Source organism: Mirounga angustirostris, unplaced genomic scaffold (assembly GCF_029215605.1).
Source record: "Mirounga angustirostris isolate CCGP_5_RB_7025 unplaced genomic scaffold, mMirAng1.0.hap1 SCAF_1, whole genome shotgun sequence".
NCBI classification, from domain to species: domain Eukaryota; kingdom Metazoa; phylum Chordata; class Mammalia; order Carnivora; family Phocidae; genus Mirounga; species Mirounga angustirostris.
This window is the reverse complement of record NW_026991709.1, coordinates 127,051,130-127,076,705: the sequence shown is the minus strand read 5'-3', so window position 1 is coordinate 127,076,705 and position 25,576 is coordinate 127,051,130. Positions and strand designations below refer to the sequence as shown.

At 37.3% G+C, this 25,576-nt stretch overlaps 1 protein-coding gene across 3 annotated transcripts in view; it reads left to right on the top strand.

Annotated features, from left to right (window-relative positions):
* DNAJC13 (DnaJ heat shock protein family (Hsp40) member C13) overlaps positions 1–25,576 on the top strand; it is a 123,951-nt gene that overhangs the window by 66,691 nt on the left and 31,684 nt on the right. For all 3 annotated transcript variants that reach the window (XM_064587774.1, XM_045903786.3, XM_045903785.3), the window contains 16 exons: positions 1,509–1,610; positions 3,049–3,153; positions 3,961–4,163; positions 5,243–5,327; positions 8,917–9,071; positions 9,587–9,632; positions 11,518–11,672; positions 13,025–13,226; positions 15,260–15,375; positions 16,195–16,273; positions 17,669–17,804; positions 19,703–19,887; positions 20,325–20,399; positions 21,845–21,964; positions 22,945–23,124; positions 24,044–24,211. In XM_064587774.1, coding sequence (XP_064443844.1) covers positions 1,509–1,610; positions 3,049–3,153; positions 3,961–4,163; positions 5,243–5,327; positions 8,917–9,071; positions 9,587–9,632; positions 11,518–11,672; positions 13,025–13,226; positions 15,260–15,375; positions 16,195–16,273; positions 17,669–17,804; positions 19,703–19,887; positions 20,325–20,399; positions 21,845–21,964; positions 22,945–23,124; positions 24,044–24,211 — 2,112 coding nt within the window. The remainder of the gene's footprint in view (positions 1–1,508; positions 1,611–3,048; positions 3,154–3,960; positions 4,164–5,242; positions 5,328–8,916; positions 9,072–9,586; positions 9,633–11,517; positions 11,673–13,024; positions 13,227–15,259; positions 15,376–16,194; positions 16,274–17,668; positions 17,805–19,702; positions 19,888–20,324; positions 20,400–21,844; positions 21,965–22,944; positions 23,125–24,043; positions 24,212–25,576) is intronic.

The following is a 25,576-nucleotide window of genomic DNA, read 5'->3' as shown; positions in this document are numbered from 1 at the left end:
AAGACATTTTAATAGGATTGGGGCTCTTGGGTAGCTCAATTGGTTAGGTGTCTGACTTTTTTTTTTCCCAAAGATTTTATTTATTTATTTGATAGAGATAGCAAGAGAGGGAACACAGCATGGGGGAGCTGGAGAAGGAGAAGCAGGCTCCCCGCTGAGCAGGGAGCCTGATGTAGGGCTCGATCCCAGGACACTGGGATCATGACCTGAGCCGAAAGCAGACGCTTAACAACTGAGCCACCCAGGTGCCCCTAAACATCTGACTCTTACTTTCAGGTCAAGTCTTGATCTTAGGGTGGTGAGAATGAGCCCTGCGTCGGGCTCTGCACTCAGCATGGAGTCTACTTGGGATTCTTTCTCCCTCTCCTCTGCCCCTCTCACTTGTCCTCTCTCTCTCTCTCAAATAAAAAAAAATTTTTTTAAGGAAAAATTCATTTCTCTTTTTTTTTTTAAGATTTATTTGAGAGAGAGAGTTCAAGCGGTGGGGGGAGGGCAAAGGGAGAGGGACAAGTAGATTCCCTGCTGAGCGCAGAGCCTGACATGGGGCTGGATCCCAGGATCTTGAGATCATGACCTGGGCCGAAGGCACTTAACGGACTGAGCCACCCAGGCACCCCTAAAGTAAATAAATCTTTTTTTTTTTTTAAAGGCATTTTAATAGGTTCATACTGGTTTCTAAGAAGAATTCATAGTTGTAAATATAGCAATTATTCACAATTATATGATGTTGCAGGGAAATCTAAGCAGGTCTTTTATTTCTTAAATTTATGATATTCTAACTTGCTTAGTTTTTTTCTCACTTTTAGAAAATAGTGCACATATTTTAAAATGAAGTATAATTAATCTTATGAAAATTTAAATTATAATCTCTTTCTAACTTCTAAGAAATTGCCAGTTTTTATCTTAAGTTTACAAGAACTGGAACATTAAAAGATTTTTCTTTTTTTAAAGATTTTATTTATTTATTTGACAGAGAGAGAGACAATGAGAGAGGGAACATGAGCAGGGGGAGTGGGAGAGGGAGAAGCAGGCTTCCTGCCGAGCGGGGAGCCAGATGTGAGACTCGATCCCAGGACCCTGGGATCATGACCTGAGCCGAAGGCACATGCTTAACAACTGAGCCACCCAGTCGCCCCAAGATTTTTCAATATACCAGATTTTATTTCTGTTTATAGAATAATCTGGTTATTAACCCAAAAACCTAGGAAAATGCGAACCAGAGAATTTATCGTGTGTGTTACTCCTGCCAGGCTTTGTTTATTTTTGTTTTGTTTTGCTCAGAATATATTTAAGTAAAAATTCTTTATGTGATCTCTTTGCTTTGCCCTTTTCACATTTATATAAAGTCATGTTCCTTGAACACAAAATCCTGAAAACACTAAGTAATACCAGTTGTATGTCAGTTTTTCCAAAGAGATTCTAAATGTTTTCTTCTTTGAGTCTTTTAGGTAATAGTACCTATTGGAAGGAAAAATTTTCAATTAGGTAAAAGTGTTTTTGCCTTCCAGAGAAATGTTAAGGATCTCATGGATTCAAATGGAATTAGAATCCTTGTGGACTTGCTTACCCTTGCACATCTTCACGTGAGCCGAGCTACAGTACCACTACAAGTATGTGTGCTTACCTAGATTTCACAAATTTAACCGCCTTTGAGGACAATTTCGGATCAAAAGAATCGTAAAAATTTACATGCAAACCTGTCAATATATGTGGTCCTGAATATGGCCAGTAAAAGTTAAAATAACCATAAGAACAATCTCAAATGGACAGTGTTGATCCAATTTTATTTTTCAAGTGTCTCTTTTGTCTTTTAAAGTAACTGTATCTCTAATGTGGCTTATTTTGAGGCAATGTGACCTTTCAGATTTAAACTGAATTTGTCAGTTATGTAATTAGAACTTATGGCATTGACAGCCACTGAGAATATACTTTGCCTTTAGGAATCTGGAGGCCTTATTGAAACCAGCCAGTAAGAGGATAGAACTGCAAGTCTCTACTGAAAGGCCTCTTCTGATACCTAACTTGTAGAAGAGATCTATACCTAGCTCACTGGTGATTTTTTTGGTGTTGTGTTTTGTTTTTGTTTAATCTCCTAGTTCAAGGAGATGTTCCATGTTAGTTTCTGGCTTAATTGTGTACAAAAGTGCTATTTGAATATTTAGAATATGGCCTTTTCTATTGTCAGGTATGAATAATAGTAATTGTAATGCTTGTGTAGCATGACAGTATATCAGGTACTGTTCTGGTATATGTGATATATTCACTCTTTAAATTCCCCAGTGGTTGTCCCATTTTACAGATGAAAAAACTGTGGGACAGAGAAGCCAAGTGTTTTACCCAAGGCCACCCATTAAGGAACAGAGCCAGTTAGAACCCAGATGTCTAAGCTCTTAACCACTTTGCTATGTCTGTCTGTATGAATCTAACCATAAGCTGGTAGTTATGAGGGTAGTTAAAAACCTTGTTTTAATAAAATATACTAACTAAATAAAAATTTTATCTTTGGTTCTCATAAACATTGATATATAAAATTATAAGAATTATCTGTAGTGAGGGTAGTAGATTGAAAGTGTTTAAATGCATTAAAAACCTTTTAGTATTTTAACTCTTTGATCTCAGATACTTATTGAACTTTTAGTTGGAGTGAGTTTTTTCCCTCAAAAGAACTTTAGTATTTTCAGCATTGTGGTTTAAGGTTAATGTTGTATTTCTTTATATAGGTATTTATAATATTCTTTGCTACTAAAATTTTACTGGCATGAGAATTTATTTAATGTCCATAGGGAATGTAAATGTCTTTGAATTTAGCTTAGATTGCCAAGTGAATTTAGGAAACCATTTATTTCAAATGCATATTAGTAAGGAAATAGCTTTTTTGGACTACTCAGTTAGACATCTGATCCTTTACTCTTAAAATAAGGTCACCTGAAATTTAGGTGATTTTCCAAAGGGGTGTAAACCCAGAAAGTTAGTACCGTGTTACTATTTATGGTATCTGCCCCCTTAGATTTCTGCCTTGAAAAATAACTACATCTTTTTAAAACTCAGAGCAATGTAATCGAAGCCTCTCCAGATATGAAAAGAGAGAGTGAAAAGGAATGGTACTTTGGCAATGCAGACAAAGAAAGGAGTGGCCCATATGGATTTCATGAGGTTAGTGTCTTAGAGAAACTTTTTGTGATGGTCTTTGTCCTTCTTACACCCTCCTGCTTAGCACAAAGAGAGAGAGAGGTTGAGTATTTTCAAACTATGATTTGAAGTACTGTCATCAGCTCCAAGGGCTCAGCCATCAACTTCCCCATGAAGGATTAGATGGCTTGCAGTTATAAAGAACCACACGCACAGAAACAGACATACAGTCATGTCTTCAAACCTTGTTGTTTATAAGCTGTTGTTACAGAGGTAGCACTTAGATTTTTAATGAATTTTAAATAATAACAATTGCTACCTTAATAATTAATTGTAAGCTATTATAATATTATAGATATTAAGGCTTTTCAGACTATAACACTTCTATATGGAATGAATAGGTAAATTTTTTAATATGCAGTCTGAAATTCTTTGAAAATTGCCTGTGCAATCCAAGGGCAATTTCCATCTTAACATCTGCTGATACTTGATCTTGCCCTCTCAGGCTCAGTTGAAATTTAGCCAAAGATAGTTTTATTGAAGACCAAGTCTTCTGCTTGTATATATTTTGGTCATTTTACACTCTGCCTGCTGTTTTCATTCTTCCCAATGTTCTTTATGCTCTGCAGGTTGGCCAACTAAATGGTTGTTTTCTTAGTAACCTATTTCAGGTTCTTGAAGACTTGTCAACAAAAGTGTGTTATTGTTTTTTGATAGTGAACTTGGATGTTTATTACCATAGTTCATGTATTTGCCACAAGACAGAAAACCTTAGCAAACCTCATTTTGCTTTGTTTGTGTTTGTAATAACGGTGCCTTCCATTGATTTAGATGCAAGAATTGTGGACCAAAGGAATGTTGAATGCAAAAACCAGATGCTGGGCTCAAGGCATGGATGGATGGCGACCACTTCAGGCAATACCTCAGCTTAAGTGGTGTCTGTTAGCCAGTGGACAGGCTGTTCTAAATGAAACTGACCTTGCTACCCTTATATTGAACATGTTGATCACAATGTGTGGATATTTCCCAAGCAGGTAAAAGTTAATTGAACATTTCTATGGTTAATAGGGACTCTAAAATAATCTTGTTCTCTCCATTTGCATGGGAGCTTCCTCAGTAACAACATGGGATTACCCTGATGCTTTAGAGCAAAGATATTCCATTTGTGACCTTGAGGGACTGCTGCTTTGAGTTTTGGAGCTTTTGAAACATGAAGAAAGAATTTGCAAAATATATTGAAAAAGTAGCTAAAAAGTGACTTTAGGAAACTTCAAATAATGTTACAAAATTGAGGCTTACTAACTGCACTCTAGCAACAGTAACAATTGTCACATTGCTGTGAATCAGGTATGAACATTTGAAATAAACATACTGCAGCCTGTAGACAGTGGTGAGTGCCACCGGCTCCTTATCGGTCAGGTTAGCCACTCCTGGTATAGAACTTGAGTCTAAGCCTGGATCTCGCCCCACATCTTGTCCCACTTGACAAGTGAAGGTGAGACTGTGTTCTAGAGTGATAATTGTAACTGTTGCATGGAACTTTTGATATTTATAAAATATTTGCATATTATGTATCATTTTATTACTCTACTAGAGACATTTTGTGATGGAAGTTACTGAGAAACTATCAGTTTTATAACACTTGAGGCTTTCATGGTTCCAATTCTCTTTAAATTTCAGATCAGTCTTAAAAGCATACAATTAGCATTTCGAAGGAATGTAGCATTAAAATTAAAGCTATACGTGGAAAATACTGCAAATAGTTAAGGTTTAAAATTATGTGACAAAGTTAGATATGCCCTTTGGGGGGAAATAACCTCTGACAGTGTGTTGGACAACACCAAGTTTAATCAATTAAATAATAAATAAGAGTCTTTGGCTCTTCTAGGGTACTGTTTTTCAAGGAAATCTTATGGAAGGAAATGAAGTCATATTAAGCAGCCAAATAGATTTAAACCAAAATACCTAATCATGTTCCCAGCTGTATGAGAGCTTAGTCTTCATTAACAAAAAAGTAAGGTAACATGCTTCATGCCTAGTAGAATGTCATATCCTCTGCACATACAAATTTTAATAAATATATTAAATGTTGACCTTAGAAAATACTTTCTAGGGATCAAGATAATGCCATCATTCGGCCTTTACCGAGAGTGAAAAGACTGCTGTCAGATAGCGCTTGTCTTCCCCATATTATTCAGGTGAGTTATCTTAATGTTACCAAATTAGGGACAGTATTTTAAGAATCATTCTCCCTTACTCAGTTTTGGCATGAGCCCTACTCTTTGTTTTATTGTAGTGTATTCCATTTCCAGAAAGCCTGAACCCTGATTTACATATATTTCACTTATTCCTCATTGAGTTGATATTCTGAATATACTATGGAAGATTGTATATCCAAGAACCTAAACATAGGAAGCCTCCAGACTCCAGAATTACTCTCAGCAGGTTTTCTTTATTATGCATTTTTCAAATCACACTGTTGAAGTTAGAACTCCTGAGAAGCATACCAGTGGGCCACAGAAGTGGACATGTGGTTGGCTATATTCCAAGAAATATCACAGCAGTCTTGCCAGCTTGCTCAGAGTTTGACTCTTTTCAGTTCAGTGTTTTCATGGATAGCAACTGACCCAACACATTGAGTTGGAATTAATGTAGGTTATACTGAAGTATTTTTTCTTTGTTTTTCCCCTCATTATTCCACTTTTTTGGAATTAGGCTATCCAGATTAGCATTAAATCCAAATAAGTCAGGTCCCAGAGATTTCAGGTCAGTGTTTCCCTCCTATTAAATATCCTGTTGTTAAGTCTCGTCATTTATTTATCTTAAAAAATTTTATTTATTTGAGAGAGAGCATAAGCAGGGGGAGAGGGAGAAGCAGGCTCCCCGCTGAGCAGGGAGCCCGATGCGGGACTCGATCCCAGGACCCTGGGATCATGACCTGAGCTGAAGGTAGACGCTTAACGACTGAGCCACCCAGGCGCCCCAGGAATTCACTTACTTTTTAAAAAAATTTTTTAAAAAGATTTTATTTGACAGAGAGAGAGAGAGAGATCAGGAGGAGTGGCAGGCAGAGGAAGAAGCAAACTCCCGCTGAGCAGGGAGCCCGATGTGGGGCTCAATCCCAGGACCCTGGGGTCATGACCTGAGCCGAAGGCAGACGCTTAACTGACTGAGCCACTCAGGTGCCCCTAAATCCCGTTTTTTATATTAACCACGCATGATGTGACTTTCAAGTGTATGGCAGTAACCTGTGCTATTTGTACACATCAGTTGTACATTGATGTGAAAAGGGAGAGGAGAATTACTTAGTTTGTATATTTTTACATTCATAGGTGTGCAAGTGCCTGTGTAAGTCACTGATAATGAGAAAGTCCTCTGAAATACGACAGTGACAGTACCCTATCAACTCCCCCCCCCCCCTTCCGCCCCCAACTTCTGTTATTTAAGCATGTCAGCATTTCAAAATCTGCATGCTTTTCTGTTGTGGACCTTTCTGTTTCACTACTTAAATGAAAGAGCACTGCAATTATTGTTTCTTGTAACCTAACACCTACTCCAGCCCAGAGGATTATGTATGGCTACGTATGTGAGGTGGCACGAGGAGAGGGATTTATTTCTATTCTGGACATGTAGGTAAAGGCCTGTAAATCTACCTCTCCCAAGTATTTTTCCAAGACTTAGGGAATTGAAAGAAAGAGATAAATGCAAACACTGTTGAATTTCAGGCCAGGAAAGCATGACTAAAAAAACTTTTGAGAGATGTGGTTGGTATAACACAACACTTCGGAGGGGAAGAGTCCGTTTTTAAAAAGTTTTTTTTAATTTTTTAAAGATCTTATTTATTTGTCAGAGAGAGAGCACAAGAGGGAGAGCTGCAGGCAGAGGGGAGAAGAAGGCTTCCTGCTGAGTAAGGGGGTACACGATCCCAGGACCCTGGGATCATGACCTGAGTCAAAGGCAGACGCTTAACCAACTGAGCCACCCAGGCGCCCAGCCTATCTGTTCTTAATAGTATATACCACCTGTATCTTTTATACTAAGTTCAAAAAGTATTTTTTTAGAAGCTCTTTTTGTTTTTCCTTAATTTCACACATTCTTGGAGATTGTAATCTTGCTAAACACAGGCAGCTATAGTAGTGTTCAGGAACATAGTGTTTACATTGGTTGGTACAGATTTCTGTACTTCATTTGACTTTAAGAGCAATCTCTGGCTTGACCTTTTGATAACATCTTCAGAATTTTTAGAGTGTGTCTAAGGGGCTCCTGGGTGGCTCAGTTGGTTAAGTGACTGCCTTTGTCTCAGGTCATGATCCTGGAGTCCCGGGATCGAGTCCCGTATCGGGCTCCCTGCTCAGTTGCTCTCTCTATCTCATTCTCTCTCTCAAATAAATAAATAAAATCTTTAAAAAAAAAAAAGAGTGTGTCTAAGAGTGAGTGAATGTCTTAGGTTTTCTGGTATAGTCATAATTTCAAATAATCTGAATTTTTGCCTGCTAATTCCCATATTTTTGTTAAAGTGATATCAAGTCTTTTTTTTTTTTTTTAAGATTCTTTATTTATTTGACACAGAGAGAGAGAGAGACAGCAAGAGAGGGAACACAAGCAGGGGGAGTGGGAGAGGGAGAAGCAGGCTTCCTGCCGATCAGGGAGCCTTATGTGGGGCTCGATCCCAGGACCCTGGGACCATGACCTGAGCCGAAGGCAGACGCTTAACAACTGAGCCACCCAGGCGCCCCAAGTGATATCAAGTCTTGAACTACAACTGCTGTTAAACTAGGGAAAATCCTGTGCTACTGTATCTCAATTTTTCTTTCTTTTTTTTCAACTTTTCCTTTAAAATATGTCATAGTACTAAACACTCAATCTAAACAACTCGTTGAACCGGTAAGACACCAAAACACAGAGAAATCCAAATTATTTACGTAAAGACATATAGCAACTCAGTCTTGTAACTGAGTCTACAACTTTGACCTCCTAATGTGAGCTAGTATTTACTCGTTAGTGCGGTTTTTTTTACTGGTACCATTTGACCCAACATTGGGGATTCTTGGGAAGTGTTTATAGAAAATAAAAATGCCACTTATATTAAGATAAAACTTATTAATATCTTTATCAAGTGTTTAGTCATAGCAACTCTGTATGATTTTTTAAAGCCCGGATTCATTATGGTAGTCCCACGTGCTCCCTCCAGTACCCCTAGCTCAAATTTCCAGAGACCCCCGTCTCTTGGTACTTTCTGGCAGTAGCAGAAGTACTGCTGGTATTCAGTTTCCCGTTTGCCCTCTACTTGCACTTGTACATCTGTTTTTTAGTGCTGTTAGTGTCCACTGATAGTTCTCTGCTCTGCTCCTTGAGTTCTCAAGTAGTCTTCAGGGAATGCTTCATGTTCTGAAACTAACCCAGAGCATAGCTATTTTTCTTTTTTATTTTGTCATTAACAAAGAAGTCCACTCAGGAAGATTCCTGCATAAGAAACAGTTTTACCTATAACCATGACAGCATAGCTTCAGGCATCTTTGGGCCTTTTCTGAATAAGTTTTGATCAATTCTCAGTGTTTTACTATCTCTGCATTAAGTTCATTTTGAACTAATTTTCAAATCTTTCAAATGAACTAATTTTTGTATCTGTTGCGTCTGGTAGACAAGCTTACTAAATCCCACAAATTTTTATTTTATAACTTATAAGAAACTATAACTTCAGCACATGAAATACATAAACTTAAGGTAAATGATGTTATTACAAGTTATTTTTTATAATCCAGTAACAAAAACATTTTATTTTTTTAGCTACTGCTGACCTTTGACCCTATCCTTGTTGAGAAGGTTGCGATTTTGTTATGCCATATCATGCAAGATAACCCACAGTTACCTCGTCTTTATCTTAGTGGAGTATTTTTCTTTATCATGATGTATACAGGTTCCAATGTGCTTCCTGTTGCTCGGTAAGAACTTTAATGGTAATCTTAAAGCTATAATTTGAAATGTACAGGGATAAATATTTTTTTAATTGATTATTTTTTTGAGTATATCATTGCTTTTGTTAAGTTTTTCATTATAAAAGCTGTTTATATGTCTGAAAATTTGGAAATTAGAATGGGTAAAAAATAACTCAGAATCACACCACTTTACCACATCTAATTGAAGATTTTGTCACCATCTTTTATAATACAATTCAAATATATGTATTTAAGTATACTCATATTGCACATACAGTTTTACATTTTGCTTTTTCTTCAAATTGGGTATTTTTTCATATTATTAATATGACCATAATTTAAAAATCTTCCTAATTCATTTAATTTCTTGCCTTAATTAGAAATAAAACAGTTTGGGAATATGTATTTACAAGTTGCCTTTTGTGGCTTTTATTTATCTATAAAAAAATCTGATCTTTAGAAACCTAAGGTTACTAAATTTAAATCCTTTCCTATGTCTGACAAGTCATTTTTTCCCCTAGATTTTTGAAGTACACGCATACCAAACAGGCTTTCAAGTCAGAGGAGGTAAGCCAGATTAATCCTCTGAATGTATAACTTAACACTGGATAAGCTGTCTTGGCACTTAAGTTTCCTGAGCTGTGTATGTTTACTAGATTGTAAGCACTTGAGGGCAGGTACTGTTTTACTCATTTTTCACATTCCTTGTGGTACCTTGTACATAGAAAGTCTTAAGCTAATATTTTTTAATGAAAATAAATGTTGCCCATTGGATTTAGAATTGAAATTTCAGATGTGAATTATAACTTGACACTGCTGTGAATATAACTTGTTCCTTTTTGTAAAATTTAATAATTTTCATAAATATTTGAGTATATACCTGAATCTCATATAATCAGCTAAAATTCAGTTAAGACTTCAGCCTTCTTTTTGTTCAGATCACAACGTGGCAGAAGTGCTAAGTTTCTTTTTTGAAGCTACTTAATTTTTTAGGTGCTCTCAAGTGTCTTTCCATTTTACTGGGGAAGAAAAATAGGAATCCAAAAAAGATAAGACTCATCCAGATAGCTTTGACAACCTGAAACCTTATACCTACATTTTACAGAAGTATTTATTGTCAAAACATAACTGAAAGATGTTTCCAATTTTGTTAGGATTTTCATGGAACATTGATTTTTCAGATTTTATTGAGAGCAGAAGAATAAACCAAAACCAGACCACTGTTGAGACTAATCAAGGAATGTTTATGCCACCTTGACAGTGGACACTAGATCAAACTGCATGTTTTCTTAGACAAGCCAGTGAAGCCCTGGAAAATAATCTAATGATATTAAAGTGATGCCTATGGCAGCGTAATTTCTACGGTTTTATACAAATAGAAAATGAGAATATAAAAAAAGTTTTTAAAAAATTACTTCTAATGCTACCTCCGTAGCATAGCATTAGACATTTTCTAGCATTCTTTTTTCCCTTTTTTTGCACAGTTATGCATATGTAATCTTTCTTTCAAATTTTTATAACATGAGAAATGATAATGTCATTTCACCTAACAATATTTTGGTTAATTAGGGCAAAACTGTGTTTGTAACAGAACCCTGGATGCAGGAATTACCAAATAATAGTATTCTATAAGAACAGAGCAAGCATTTCTTCATCCCAAAATTTAATGGATAGTGAATTTATGCCTTTTATTAGCGAAAAGCCTGGAAGTATTCATCATCTAATTTGTCTTGGCACTAGGTAGTAAAACCATGTCTGGGTTTTTTCTTCTGTTTCTTTGTCAGATCCTAGAGAAATAAAACATTCTCAATTTGCCTAGAAAGAAAAATGAAAAGTATTTATAGTCCTTAGGATTTTATTTCTATCAGGTAAAGAAATGAGTTTTAAAATTTAGTATGATAAAGTATGGTCATTATCCTCATTCCATTTGGCCAGCCAGAGAATATGAAGTCCTTAAAATAGTTCATTATAATTACTTTATAGATATTCTCCAACTAAATAGCCACACTTCATGAGGACAGGCTTTTTAAGATGTTGATTTTCTGGACTTACTTGTTTTTGAAAACAGAAGCAGGTACAGGTGAAAATTGCAACCGACAACATAACACAATAATTGATGTAAATCATTACGGAATCTCTCCTTGTGTTGTCCTTTCCTATTACACATGGTTCAAAGCCAGTTGTCCTAAATAATGTCGGGAGCACCTGACACCTGAGGAGCCTCAGTCTGCTGGAGGCCCAGCGAGTGTTAATTCTATCTTAGGAGCTCATGCCAAAGCCAGTTAATACCAGACATCTTCCACGTCACATTTTGCCATGTTTCCATCTAAATTTCCAAAGCATAAAAGCAATTTGTTCCAGTTGTTTTCTTAAACTGTTCTCTAATCCTAATTCATTTATTAGAAAATTGAAAGATAACTTTAGTGTTTCTGTGTCTTGTTTTGTTTTAAAGACAAAAGGACAAGATATTTTTCAGAGAAGTATACTTGGGCACATCCTTCCAGAAGCAATGGTTTGTTACTTAGAAAATTATGAGCCTGAAAAGTTTTCTGAGATTTTTCTAGGAGAATTTGATACTCCAGAAGCAATCTGGAGCAGTGAAATGAGGTAAATAGTCCATTGATCGTTTGCATTTTATACTCAGAATCTGTGCATCTTGCCATCTGGTTTGACTTCTGTTAAAAGAACTGCTTTCACATAGTTACATGATCTAAGCTACAGTCATTGGTGCCAAATCAGGTGACGAGTTTGACAGGGCCGTAAGCTTTTTTCTGTTCTTACATGATTTGACAAAGTTACTGTTTCCTTAATAGAGCTTAATGTAAGGGTAGAGCCTGTTAACCACTGATGATTCTTAAATCAATCTATAGAGCTGGTAGAATTTTAGGCAGTATATACAAGGAATATATAGAGATAAAATCAAAACACACTTCCTTGGTATTTGGAAATAGAACTGTACTCCACTAATTAAAAACTGTGACCACATAGAATGGATCACACCAGAGATACCCCAAATCATTTTAGAATGAGACCCCCTAGTCAGCACATTTTGACCTTAATGTGGAAGTTAGCATTCCTAAAGAATGTCCTTTAAGAGGAAAAGCCTGTGAAAACAAGAAAAACTAGAGCCACAGAAGCAGATGTCAGCATCCAGACAGGCTCTGGAAAAGAGTGCACACTTCATAGATCTAATGTCAAGACCACCATTTCTGTGGTGAACCCCTCAGTCCTCTTAGCTGGATGGCAGTTGATCTTCCTAGCCAGTTATTCACTCCCTTAGCTGAGTTCACACTCACAATGCCATTTGCTGGTTATCATTTGCCTTGTCTCCTTAGGTTGACCTGTAGACTTGGCATGTGCTAGCCACCAACTTGAATATATTCTGTATGACAGTCATGTTTTTCACTGGAACAAATGTATAGGAATATGAAAGGGCTTACAACACAATTTTTCTATCTAATATTTTTCTCCTCTGATTGGTTAATATGAGTCCCTATCTAAAAGATATAGCCGTCTGTATACTAGTCAAATCAAGTTTTTGCTGAACTGAGGGCCAGACCCCAGATTGTTAAATAAATTATCATGTAGTGGGCTTCTTTGGGGGTACTAGGAAACCTAGTACCCTGTTTATGCCCTCATGCATTGCATGAGGTATGCAGATGCCATACCATTTGACCTTCTAATGACTGATTTTTGAAAGGACTGGGAATATCAGCCTTTTGTTCTGTAGTTGTCTTTATAGATAAGTACTACAAATAAGTTTATGTCTATTGAGGATTTTTACACAATTAACTTTAGAATGCCCTCAGTAACATAAACACTCAATTTTAGGCCAATAGTTGAATTACTCTAAAGAAGATCCATGTAATTATCTTGTGTGACTACCTGTCTTAAAACCTTTTTTTTTTTTTTAACTGAAATAATCCCTTCATAATTCTTGGAGATTTTTGTAATTGTAGGCGCCTCATGATAGAGAAGATTGCTGCCCATCTTGCTGATTTCACACCACGTCTTCAGAGTAACACAAGAGCACTTTATCAGTATTGTCCCATCCCAGTAATCAACTATCCACAACTAGAAAATGAACTATTTTGTAATATTTATTACCTCAAACAACTTTGTGATACACTCCGGTTTCCTGATTGGCCCATTAAAGATCCGGTAAGCCAGTAGATTATTTTGTGCCTTCTCAAACTGTAGAAATAGCCTCTAAGCACTTCTGGATATTTCTTCCTCCTCTTATAAGGATAATAGCTTCCTTAAGTGTTCCTTCTTGCTTAAACACTATGTAACTTTGAGTATAGTTCAATATATTTGGGTAAATCTCAAACTGAAAGGTAACTTTTTTTTTAAAGATTTTATTTATTTATTTGACAGAGAGAGAAAGATAGAGCACAAGCAGGGGGAGCAGCAGAGGGAGAGGGAGAGGCAGACTCCCTGCTAAGCAAGGAGCCCAATGCGGGGCTCAATCCCAGGACCCTGGGATCATGACCTGAGCCAAAGGCAGTTGCTTAACCAACTGAGGCACCCAGGCACCCTGAAAGATAACTTTTTGAGGAATTATTAAGAACTTTACAATCTTGATTTTTTTGACAAATATAAACATAATTTCATATATAATAATTATATACTATAATAGCTTGGTGGAAACTTGTCTTTGTAGCATATTGAGTAAGCTCACAGATACTGGAGTTAGGCAGTCTGGGATTGAGTCTCAGCTGGGCCATTAATAGGTCTGTTTAACATTGCCTGATTTCTCTAGGCCTCAGTCATGGTAATAGTACTACTACTACTAACAGCAACTATCTCATGTGGTTGGGAAAATTGAGAACTCATATTAAAAAATAGCGTAATTCCTGGCACACGTAGGAGGCACTAAGTGAGACCTGCTCGTTTATATAGCAGTGCCCTTAGGAACTCTCCAACTTGAGCCCCTGAATGTCTACTGGAAGCCTGGAAAGGCCTGGGTGCCCATGTTGGCTTGTTACTGTAGCAGAGGTTATACCATCATCCTTAACATCAAAAAGATTTCCGAACAGTTCCATTTGTACCAGTAGACATTGCCTCTTTACTGTGACCAAATGAAGACAGGTATCTCTGCTACTTGGTGTGGATTCAGCATGAAGTAATAGAAGAGTATGGGCTTTTTAGTCAGACCTAGGTTTGAATCCAGTTGCATCACTTATTAAGTGGGAAACATGGAGCTATCTCTCAGAATCTGAATGGTTTCATGTATTATTGAAATTTTACAAAAGAATTAGGTCTGCTACAGTGCTAGAGTCCGTAAAGCACCTAGCTCCTTGGCGTAAAGGCATGCAGTAAATATTAGCTTTCTTCTGACCTTGTTTTTACTCCGACTCCCTTGTTTTTACTATCCCTTAGATTTGTTTGAATGCCAGCTTACTGGTAATTACATTAGATCACCTCGAGGAGCATGCCACCATATACTACTGCTTTCTTTCTTACTGCAGTGTATCATCTACTAATTTAAAATTTTTCAGTACTTCATGAACACTTAACAGTTAAAAACAAGACAAAAATTGGCAGAGAATAAAAGTTTCACATAAGAGGGTTGTCTGGGTGGCTCACTCGTTTAAGTGTCCGACTCTTGGTTTCGGTTCAGGTCATGATCTCAAGGTTGTCAGATCAAGCCTTGAATCAGGCTCTGTGCTATGCGGGTAGCCTGCTTCAGATTCTCTCCCTCTCTCCTCCCCCTGCCCCTCCACCCCCTCTAAAAAATTCACATAAAAAGAGAGGGATGTAGCCCTATAGCAGGTACCTTGCCATCTATTTAGCAGTGCTAAGAAGGTGATTTTGATTATTTGTATTTCAGAGAATTGTAATCATTGAATAGTCTAGAAATGTCATTTTAAATATATATAACACAATTCTGTAACTTAAAAATTACATTCTGAAATAGTTTTGCATTAAGAGTTATAAATTTTATTTATTTTTTTATGTTACATTAATCACCATACATTACATCATTAGTTTTTGATGTAGTGTTCCATGATTCATTGTTTGTGCATAACACCCAGTGCTCCATGCAGAACCCTCTTTAATACCCATCACCAGGCTAACCCATCCTCCCACGCCCCTCCCCTCTAGAACCCTCAGTTTGTTTCCCAGAGTCCATAGTCTCTCATGGTTTGTCTCCCCCTAAGAGCTATAAATTTTAATCCTCTGTCTTTAAGGTTAAGCTTCTAAAAGATACACTTGATGCCTGGAAGAAGGAAGTAGAAAAGAAGCCACCTACAATGTCAATAGATGATGCTTATGAAGTGCTTAATCTCCCTCAAGGACAGGGACTGTGAGTTATTTTCAGTATTACAGTAGTAAATTTCTGCCTTGTCTTAGAATATTAATATCAAAGGCGAAATTCTTAAACCAACACTTTATAAATTTTTTGCCTATTCTTTGATATATACACCTGTGGGGATAGCCATATGGAACTATATCCGTGTGATTATCACTTACTGCAAATTTATTAGCAGAATTAACATTTTTCTCTCCTTGCTGGTACAGTCTTTGCTCTCTATTAATTGAAATAATGGATGCGAAACACTTGGCACTATATCTGACACATGGTGGTTACTCACATATTCATCTTCCCCCTTCCTCTTACGGTTTGTGTTATACATGAGGAAGAGATCTGGTAGCAGTATCTTTAGGACACTAAGTGACAGATGGGTAAGAATGTAGATTTACTTCATTAATTTATTAGAGACGTTTTTATAGTAGAATAGATAATATGAGAGAAAAATGGTTTAAAGGACATTTTCTTAAGTATAGACTGAATTTGTATGTTTTTGGCAAGGCTGATAGTTAAATTACTTAAAATTACAGAGTTTGAAGTATTTTGAAAAATTAGTTTGAAAAAAATATCTTAGTTCTTCAAATATGGTTTTGTAATTTGAAGTGATAACTTTCCATAGGGAACATTGACGTTTTATCTTTCAGATGTAAAGATAACATATGAAGAATTTCTTGACTCTTGCTGGGTTTAATTTGATGCCTAATTTATGATCATATACAATAAGAGTAAAGTTCTTACAGTATTGTTTTAAATAACGATATAAAATTTTTTCTTGCATCCTACTCTGTTAAAAATAATTTTGCTATTCCACAGGCATGATGAGAGCAAGATCAGAAAAGCTTACTTCAGACTTGCACAAAAGTACCACCCTGATAAGAATCCAGAAGGGAGGGTATGTACTGCCTTTGGAATTAAGACTTTTGGATTGACTTCCTTTTGCTCTATTACTGTTGTAGGTGGAGAAAAGATATACTCACTCCCTCTGCTAGTATCTGCCTCATAATATAATGCCCAGTGTATGTCAGATTAACTTTTAGCCCACATGCCCACGGTTTCTGCATGAATGGTCCTCCCTCAGTTTACCAAAAGGACTGCCCTTGTGACTAGTAACTTCTGGATATTTTCTCCTGTCTGAGAATTAACTCTAATGGACAGTTACATGAATAATTGAACATTAGGAATGTGCATGAACGTAATTCATTTGTAGGTGATGTTATTGCCATCCAAATTGCTTTGGGTAATTTTTTTTTTTCTAACTACATCCAACTTCATATTGTTCTAACTGAAAAAGTAGAAATTTGGATCAGACTTAAAGTTATCAGGTGTCAGTGTTTCTTGATCCTGCCTCTTGCAGCTTCCTACTAAAATACCAAGAAAGATTCATAAAAGATGAAATCACACAGTAACTTCTGTAACTAAGACTGGTGGTTTATTGCTAGAAACTTGGAGTAATTTCCACTGATTTCAAGGCTAATGTTTTTTTTTTATTAGAGATAGACAGTATTCCTACTTGGAAAGACTTGGTATTGAAAAGATACTGCTTTTATATGTTTAAGACATTTTTAATCAAAAGCTCCGGATTTTTTGAGAAATGTATAGCAATTCAGATTCATCTGGGAGAGAAAACAAAATAGGAAGAAATATTTGAAATCAGTATTAAAGTGCCAGACTTAACCTATGAGATGTTAAAATACTCTCTAAAGCTATAATAGTAAAACAGTATGACCCTGACACAAGAATCAACATGTAGCTCAAGGAACATAATACAGTGTTGTAACACTTAAAGAGCATGGATTTAGGAGTCAGACCTGCATGTAAGTCTTAGCCCATCACACAAGTTATTTAACATTATCTAAAAGATGGGGATATAACTGTACACGCCTCATATGGCTGTTTGGAGGATTTAATGAGATAGTGTTTGTAAAGCATATTCAGTACAATGCCTACTGTAGTACTCAGTAAATAGTGGCTCTTCTGTTATTTTTGTAATAGCTCACAAACTGTCTTTGGTGTGTATGAGTTCAGTGTGGGTATAAACCCAGTGAAGAAGAATTTTTTAGTAATGGTATTAAGATCAATAAAAAGCTATTTGTGGGGAAGAGAAAAAGTTTCACCTTCCAAGTATACCAGCTAGATTACAATTGGAATGAATTCCTTAATGTAAAAAAAACAAAAACAAAATAATAACTAAAGAAGTTACTGGTAAAATACAAACCAGCTGTGTTCTGTTGAAGTTGTGGTTTGAGATGTGCCAAACTAAAAGTTAATTATCTTTGGTCATACACAGGATATGTTTGAAAAAGTAAATAAAGCGTATGAATTTTTATGTACCAAATCAGCAAAAATAGTTGATGGACCAGATCCAGAGAATATAATTTTAATTCTGAAAACGCAGAGCATCCTCTTCAACCGTCATAAAGAAGGTAAGGCATATGTTATTCTCAAATTTTAGTTTACCTTCCAGCTAATTCTACCAGGTTACTTGTTTCTATAGCATATTTTAATAGATTTAGAGTTATTGTTGCAAAAGACTCTTAGAATTGCATTTTAGATATAGTAAAAGAGTAGTTTTCTGTCAGAAGGCCCAAAATGTTGTTTGTATTATACTTTCTACTTCTTATCTACAGTTTTCAGTATTTTGCATTTCCAGTGAATTTTCGTTATTCCTTCCCGAAGGACATTTGTGTTCTGTGGAGGTTTTTTTGTGTTTAGCTATTTAGCAGCAAACATTAAATGAGATCTATAATGGATCTGGAATTTAAGGATCATTTCACATTGTTCTTAAATCACATGTAAAAGTCTGTGCCTGTTACAACTTTAGAAGCTTCTAAAGGATGGTCTGTCTTTAAAAAGCAATAGAAACTTTTCACATGATCATATGCTTCTTTCATAATTCTCATTTCCTGTGATAGCTCTCAAAACTCTCTGATCCTGGGGCACCTGGGTGACTCAGTCACTTAAGTGTCTGCCTTCGGCTCAGGTCATGATCCCAGGGTCCTGGGATCGAGCCCCACATTGGGCTCCCTGCTCAGTGGGGAGCCTGCTTCTCCCTCTCCTTCTGCCGCTGCCCTTGCTCATGCTCTCTTTTTCTCTCTCAGTCAAATAAATAAATAAAATCTTAAAAAAACAAAAAAACCCACCAAACCTCTCTGATCCTGTGGGACAGTTTGAAAAGCACTGTTGTAGAAGAAATAGGTCTGATTTTGGAGTACAGGGTTATTGGGAATTTCCAGCATGTTTGCAGGGCCATTTCCAATAACAACAGCACCTTTTGTAGGTGCTGTTGTTAGGTTCAAGACAGCAGGTATCCTTTGGCTTGGGAACTGAACTTGGCTTGAAGCACCGTGTGGGAGACCCATTTGCTCCGTAGGATGATGATGGGAGAGAAGGAAGAGAGGACAGTGGGGATTTGAGATAAGCAGGACTTTTGGGTAATTGAAGACAAGAGGACAGCATGGGGATCTAGCAATTTGAGAGCAGTGATTAATTGATCATTTTTGCATGAGTTGAACAGAACACATTTGTAAAGCATTTAGCTATATGGCATTTACCACTAATCAGAATGAGTTTAAAGAAGTCTTTTTCAAAACTGTTGGTTATGTTTTAATGGCTAATAACTATATGAGAGTGGCAGTTGTGCCTCATCATTGGTTTGTTATCAAGGTCATAATGTTTTTTCAGGCCATGTCTCCCACTTATCCCAAAGGGGATTTATACCCAGTAAGTTCTGGAATGGGGTCCTGATCTGTCTGTGCTGTGATGAAGTGAAAAGTTAGAAAGATCCCATGGACAACATAGAAAATAGATATTTTGTGAAGGATCAAAACCACTACACACTTCCGTTAATCTATCAGAAAATATTTTATTTTGGGGGCGCCTGGGTGGCTCAGTTGGTTGGGCGACTGCCTTGGGCTCAGGCCACGATCCTGGAGTCCCGGGACCGAGTTCCGCATTGGGGGCTCCCTGCTCAGCAGGGAGTCTGCTTCTCCCTCTGACCCTCCCCACTCTCGTGTGCTCTCTCTCTCTCAAATAAATAAATAAAATCTTTAAAAAAAAAAAAAGAAAATATTTTATTTTTGGTGGAAATATTTTGGAGAAATCAGCCAAACAAGTGTACTAGAAAAAGAAGGATCCAAGGGATTTATACCAGGTTTAATTTCTTTTTATGAACTAGAATTAGGAGACATTTAAGATGTTAAATATTTTGTCGTTTTCCTTAAAGGAACATAATTGAACATGGTGTCAGAATTAACTTAAAACCATGACAATCAGTTTTTGTTTTATTTGCCATTTTCCTAACACTAACCTTTGATTATTTCAGATTTACAGCCTTATAAATATGCAGGCTACCCCATGCTGATTAGGACTATAACAATGGAAACTTCAGATGACCTCCTTTTCTCAAAAGAATCACCATTGTTGCCTGCTGCTACAGAGCTGGCTTTCCATACTGTCAACTGCTCGGCCCTCAATGCTGAAGAGCTCAGAAGGGAGAATGGAATTGAGGTAATATGGAATGACCTCTGTGCTTCTCTTCAAGCTGGTTCAGGCACCCTGTAGGACTTCTGGCAATAGGGAATTCACCAAGTACAAGTACAGTTGATAGAATTTCTTAACTTTAATTTATTCCAGCAAATAGCATATCATAGTCTCCATATTCTAGTGTCAAAATTAAAGGTGGAATGGAGCTTTATTTCATAATGTGAATTGGAGAGTATTGGATTCAAAATTGGTAAACTTGCTGCTTACAAAATAGCTTATTGGGAATGTTTAAAAAGAAGCTTCTAGGGAATCCTTTGTTTAACAAATGTTAATTGAGCAAAACACATTTATTTACCAAGTATCTATTATTAAAAAGTTTTTAATATGTTATTCCTACCAGAAAAGGCTTTTCAGACTTCAAGTCCAAATGGAGAATTAATGGCTGACTCCTTTCTCTGCAGGTGTTACAGGAGGCCTTTAGTCGCTGTGTGGCAGTCTTGAATCGTTCTAGTAAACCAGGTGATATGTCAGTACAGGTGAGGCCAACATGTATGGTTCTAAGAAGGTTACACTCGACTAGTAGTAGTTCAGACTTGAACATCTATGAGGATCACTTGGGGGGGCTCATGAAAATGTGGGTGGCTGACCTCCACACCCCCTGCTGCCCACAGTTTCGGATTCAGTGGTTCTGGGGTGGAGGACTGAGAATATGCTTTTCTGACAAATTTCCAAGTGATACTGATGCTGTAGGTCTCTGTATCATGCTTTAAGAAGTTCTGCACTAAATCACTTGTGATCTAGTGGCTTAATTTTTTTTTCCTTGGAGTATAGTATAGTGAACCTTTCTATTCCCACCACCCACTTTCAAACATTTGTCCTTTTGCCATTCTTGTTTCATTTCTCTCTGCCCCCTTCCCTGATTTCCTTCTTTACCTCTGTCCCCCCATCCCTAGTATTTTTTTTCCAGTTGTATTGAGACATATTTGGCATGCATCATTGTATAAATTTAGGCCATATAGCTTGGTGCTTTGATTTACCTGTATTGTGAAATGATTACCACAGGTTCAGCTAACATTCATCGGCTTATATAGATACAGTAATCCATCCCTATAGTGTTTTTTTTTTTTTCCAGATTTTATTTATTTATTTGACAGAGCATAAGCAGGGTGAGTGGCAGGCAGAGGCAGAGGGAGAGGGAGAAGCAGGCTTCCCACTGAGTAGGGAGCCCGATGTGGTGCTCGATCCCAAGACCCTGGGATCATGACCTGAGTCGAAGGCAGACAGACACTTAACCGACTGAGTCACCCAGGAGATCCCTCCCCCCACCGTAGTGTTTTAATCGACTTATTTTCTTTCTATTAAGGTTATAATTGAATTCTTTGATAGACAAATCCATCAGAAAAAAAAAGATCTATCAGAAATTCATTGAGATTATTGTAGAATGCATCTTTTTATGTGATACTTTTTTTTTATGCCAGCAGATTTTAGAATTTAAAACAATTGAGTTCAGGCTTTTTAGTTTCATCCTCTATTTTGAAGTGCAGTATGTACATAGACTTGTAATTCTGCAATGTTAATAGGTTGGACAAAAATACCTTAATTCAGAGTTGGCAAACAATTTTCATAAAGGGCCAGAGAGTAAATATTTGAGACTTTCAGGTTATATGCAGTCTCTGTTGCATATTTTTGGGGTTTTCTTTACAACCCTTTAAAGATGTAAAAACCATTCATAGCTCCCTGGTCATACAAAAACAGGCCACGGTCAGTTTGGCCCATGCACTGCATGGCCATTTGGTTGCCAACCCTGCATCTATGGGAAGTCTTAACCAGAAATACTAACAATTCAGTAGAAATGTTCTTTTTAATTTTGGAGCATCATATATACCATTAAGCATTATTCATGAATCTCTGCTGATTTGATTTCTGCTTAAATAAGGAATGCGCATGGAACTCTTTTTTTGCTCTCTTGGGTTGTATGCAGGTATGTGGACACATAAGCAAATGCTATAGTGTGGCCGCTCAGTTTGAAGAATGCCGAGAGAAGATCACAGAAATGCCTGGCATCATCAAGGATCTCTGTCGGGTGCTATATTTTGGCAAGGTATAGTTCATTTTTAATGCTTTCTGGATGCAGTAAGCAATGAGTGTTCTTGTCAAGTGAGTAGCCAGTCCCCAATTTATAAATAAACTGTTTTCCCAAAATCATTTTTATGTGCATTATTTGGATCTCTAAAATCATTTTTCACAGAACCCTTGATGTAAATGGAGGCTTTTGTTCTTATGGTGGCCCATAAGGAATAAAACTAAAGTGATATATGTAAAGCAAAGCGGGTCTCATCTGAACATTTGAAGAGAGGGAGAGAAGAAATAAATGAGAGACTAGAGTAAATAAATTTAATGCAAGTAAAGGACCACGTGAAACCTGAAACAAGTCAAGCTCTGCCTGGTGGGAGGGGCTTTGAGGAGCTGAGAACTTAGCACTTCCTCCCAATCCAGTACTGCTGAGGACAGATAGCTGGGGGTTGATGGAAGAAGTGACTGGGAAGGAGAGAGATGCCTTAGATAACTGAACAAAGTGAGGTGCGTTGGAATAGAACAGGATTGGGGTGCTGATCCTGGACTGCGGTATCTAGAAATAAGGAATCTGATGAAAAATCTCTCAACCATATTTACATGATGTCCTTAGAAGTATTTAATGAGAATACAAACTGATATAAGGAAGCAAATCCACACACCTGCACTTAAAGATATTTCTGATACACTTAAGATCCTATCATGTGAGTTGCTATTAATGCCTTATCACTATTTTTAAAAATAAAAGATACGAAAAATGAAGAAAACTGTATTCCCAAGTCTTTTAGCACTAGCTTCAAAGATAATTCTGTGTGTCTTGTCACAGGGTCACTTTTAATTTTAGGCTTTAAAGAATATTGGATTCAGATTTAAATTGGAATTGAAAATAAAAGAGGAAGTAAACATCTTGCATAGTAAGATAGGTAGCTTGACATACATTCACAACCAGTTTCTCTTGGGAGTTTTTTTAAACCCTGTAATTAATTTCATTATTTTCAATTCTCTCAGAGTATCCCACGGGTTGCTGCTCTTGGAGTAGAATGTGTCAGTTCTTTTGCTGTGGATTTCTGGCTACAGACACACCTATTTCAGGCTGGGATTTTGTGGCATCTGCTTGGTTATCTGTTTAATTATGACTACACACTAGAAGAGAGTGGCATTCAGAAAAGCGAGGAAACAAATCAGCAGGTAACTTTCACACTGCTTTAATCTTGAATTTGAACCCAAACCAGTGCCGAATTAAATCACAGCAAAGTTCCAGCTATCCAGAGCCCCAGACATGAACTGTTTTTCTAGCTAAGTTTATTGCTCTTTAAGCTCCAGAACTTTTTTTTTTAAAGATTTTATTTATTTGACAGAGAGCACACGCGCATAAGCAGGCAGAGTAGCAGGCCGAGGGAGAGGGACAACAGGCTCCCTGCTGAGCAAGGAGCCTGATGCGGGACTCGATCCCAGGACCCTGGGATCATGACTGGGCCAAAGACAGTCGCTTCACCGACTGAGCCACCCAGGCACCTCAAAGCCCCAGAACTTTTTATCTTAGCCATTTGTGCTAGAAGGATTGAAGGGGAGGGAATTTGCAGGAACATATACTGGATATAACAATCTTTTCTTGATTACTTAGAGTCACCTTTATGATTGCAAAATTATGGTTGTGTAACACAGAGAAATATAACAGTAATATTGGGCTGTTGGGACTAGCCGCCCCTAGATACTTGAGTACTTAACTGATTTTCTTGAGTATTTTTTCTGTCTCTCCTTTTTTAGTCACTGCCATTCATTATTCCTATTGTTAGTGTGTTCCTCTAGCAGGCAAGTCTGCCTGCCTATCCCCTACTGTCCACCCTACCACCAAGTGTGCTTCTTCCAGTTATCTTCAAGATACTCTATTGGATATAAATGAGTATATAGATTCTGATCTTTTGTGTAAATGAAAGAGTAAGCTCTAATGTATAAGCTCTAACATCAGTGTTGGGGACTTGCTTTCTGCTCCTTAAGTATGTCCCATATAGTTTTGTTTTCCATATGGTTTTGATTCCATGAAGGTACCATGTTACCTATGTAATGTGACAGATCTACTTCAGTGTTTTAATTTTTTTTGTAACAGGAAGTAGCCAACAGCCTTGCTAAACTGAGTGTCCGTGCTCTAAGTCGCCTTGGAGGGTATCTGCCTGAAGAACAGGCAACCCCAGAAAATCCAACCATAAGGAAAAGTTTGGCTGGCATGCTGACACCCTATGTTGCTAGAAAACTTGCTGTGGTTAGTGCTACGGAGGTATGTGCTTCAGAGGTAGCCTGGGTTTTGATGAATGTTGCAAGATCATTTAAATAGTAGAGCAACATAACAGTGTTGATTGCTCTAGGAAACCTAAAACTTGAAAATGTTCATGTTTGTTCTCTCATCCAAGAAATTCAGTTTATTATGGATTGATGCTGTTGATATCAGCTCTACAAAGCCCACTCTTTCTGCAGGGGGAAATTAACTTTATGTTTCTCGGCTCTGGAGCCCACCATAATTCTTACCAACCTTGAGTCACAAGGGGACAGGAAAAGAGAATGAACTTGGAAATGGTGTTTCACAATGGGCAGAGAACTGGGAGTTAGGAGACCCAGAGTCTGTTTTTGGCTCTTTTTTTTTTTTTTTAAGATTTTTATTTATTTATTAGCGAGAGAGCATTAGTGGGAGGGGCAGAGGAAGAGGGAGAAGCAGACTCCCCACTGAGCATGGAACATGACACGGAGCTCGATCCCAGGACCCTGGGATCATGACCTGAGCCAAAGGCAGACACTTAACTGAGCCACCAAGGTGCCCCTATTTTTGGCTTTTTCTTATAAGCAATCTCTAAGTTAGACTCAGAGTTGAAATCCTAAAAGCTAACACACACACACACACATACACACACACACGCATGCATTCATGACAGAAATCAAGTATGACTTTGACAGCTCTCCCAACCTCTTTGGCCTCTTCTTTTTTTTAAAGATTTTATTCATTTATTTGAGAGAGAATGAGATAGAGAGAGCATGAGAGGGGGGAGGGTCAGCGGGAGAAGCAGACTCCCTGCCGAGCAGGGAGCCCGATGCGGGACTCGATCCCGGGACTTCAGGATCATGACCTGAGCCTAAGGCAGTCGCTTAACCAACTGAGCCACCCAGGCGCCCTCTTTGGCCTCTTCTGTGAGGATCATTGCGAAGTAATCTTAAGAATGTAGCATTAAAGAACTAAACTATAAAAATCCATTCATTAGAATACCATGAAGCCTTAAATTGTAAAGGCATAAAGATATTAAAAGATGTTTAAAAATTTTAAGTGAAAAGGCTAAAAATCCCATTTTTGGTATTAAAAAAATGGATGGATGGATCTATATGAATATGTTAACTGTAGTTATCCCTGAATGGCAGAATTGTAGGCTATTTTTATGTTTTCTCTAATGATTATCCAGTACTTTTGTAAGGGAAGAAGTCCTCAGTGTTCCAAATGTAAAGTATTCTTAGAATTTATTAAATGTTTTTTTTTTTTTTTAACTCAATCTCTTTTTTTGGTGTAGGCCATTGCTTTTCAGTGCCCCTTGAGTAAGGGCGAAGAGCGTTAGATGCTTGATCTTTGTACTTTTTCTGAATTTTGTGTTCACCAGCATGA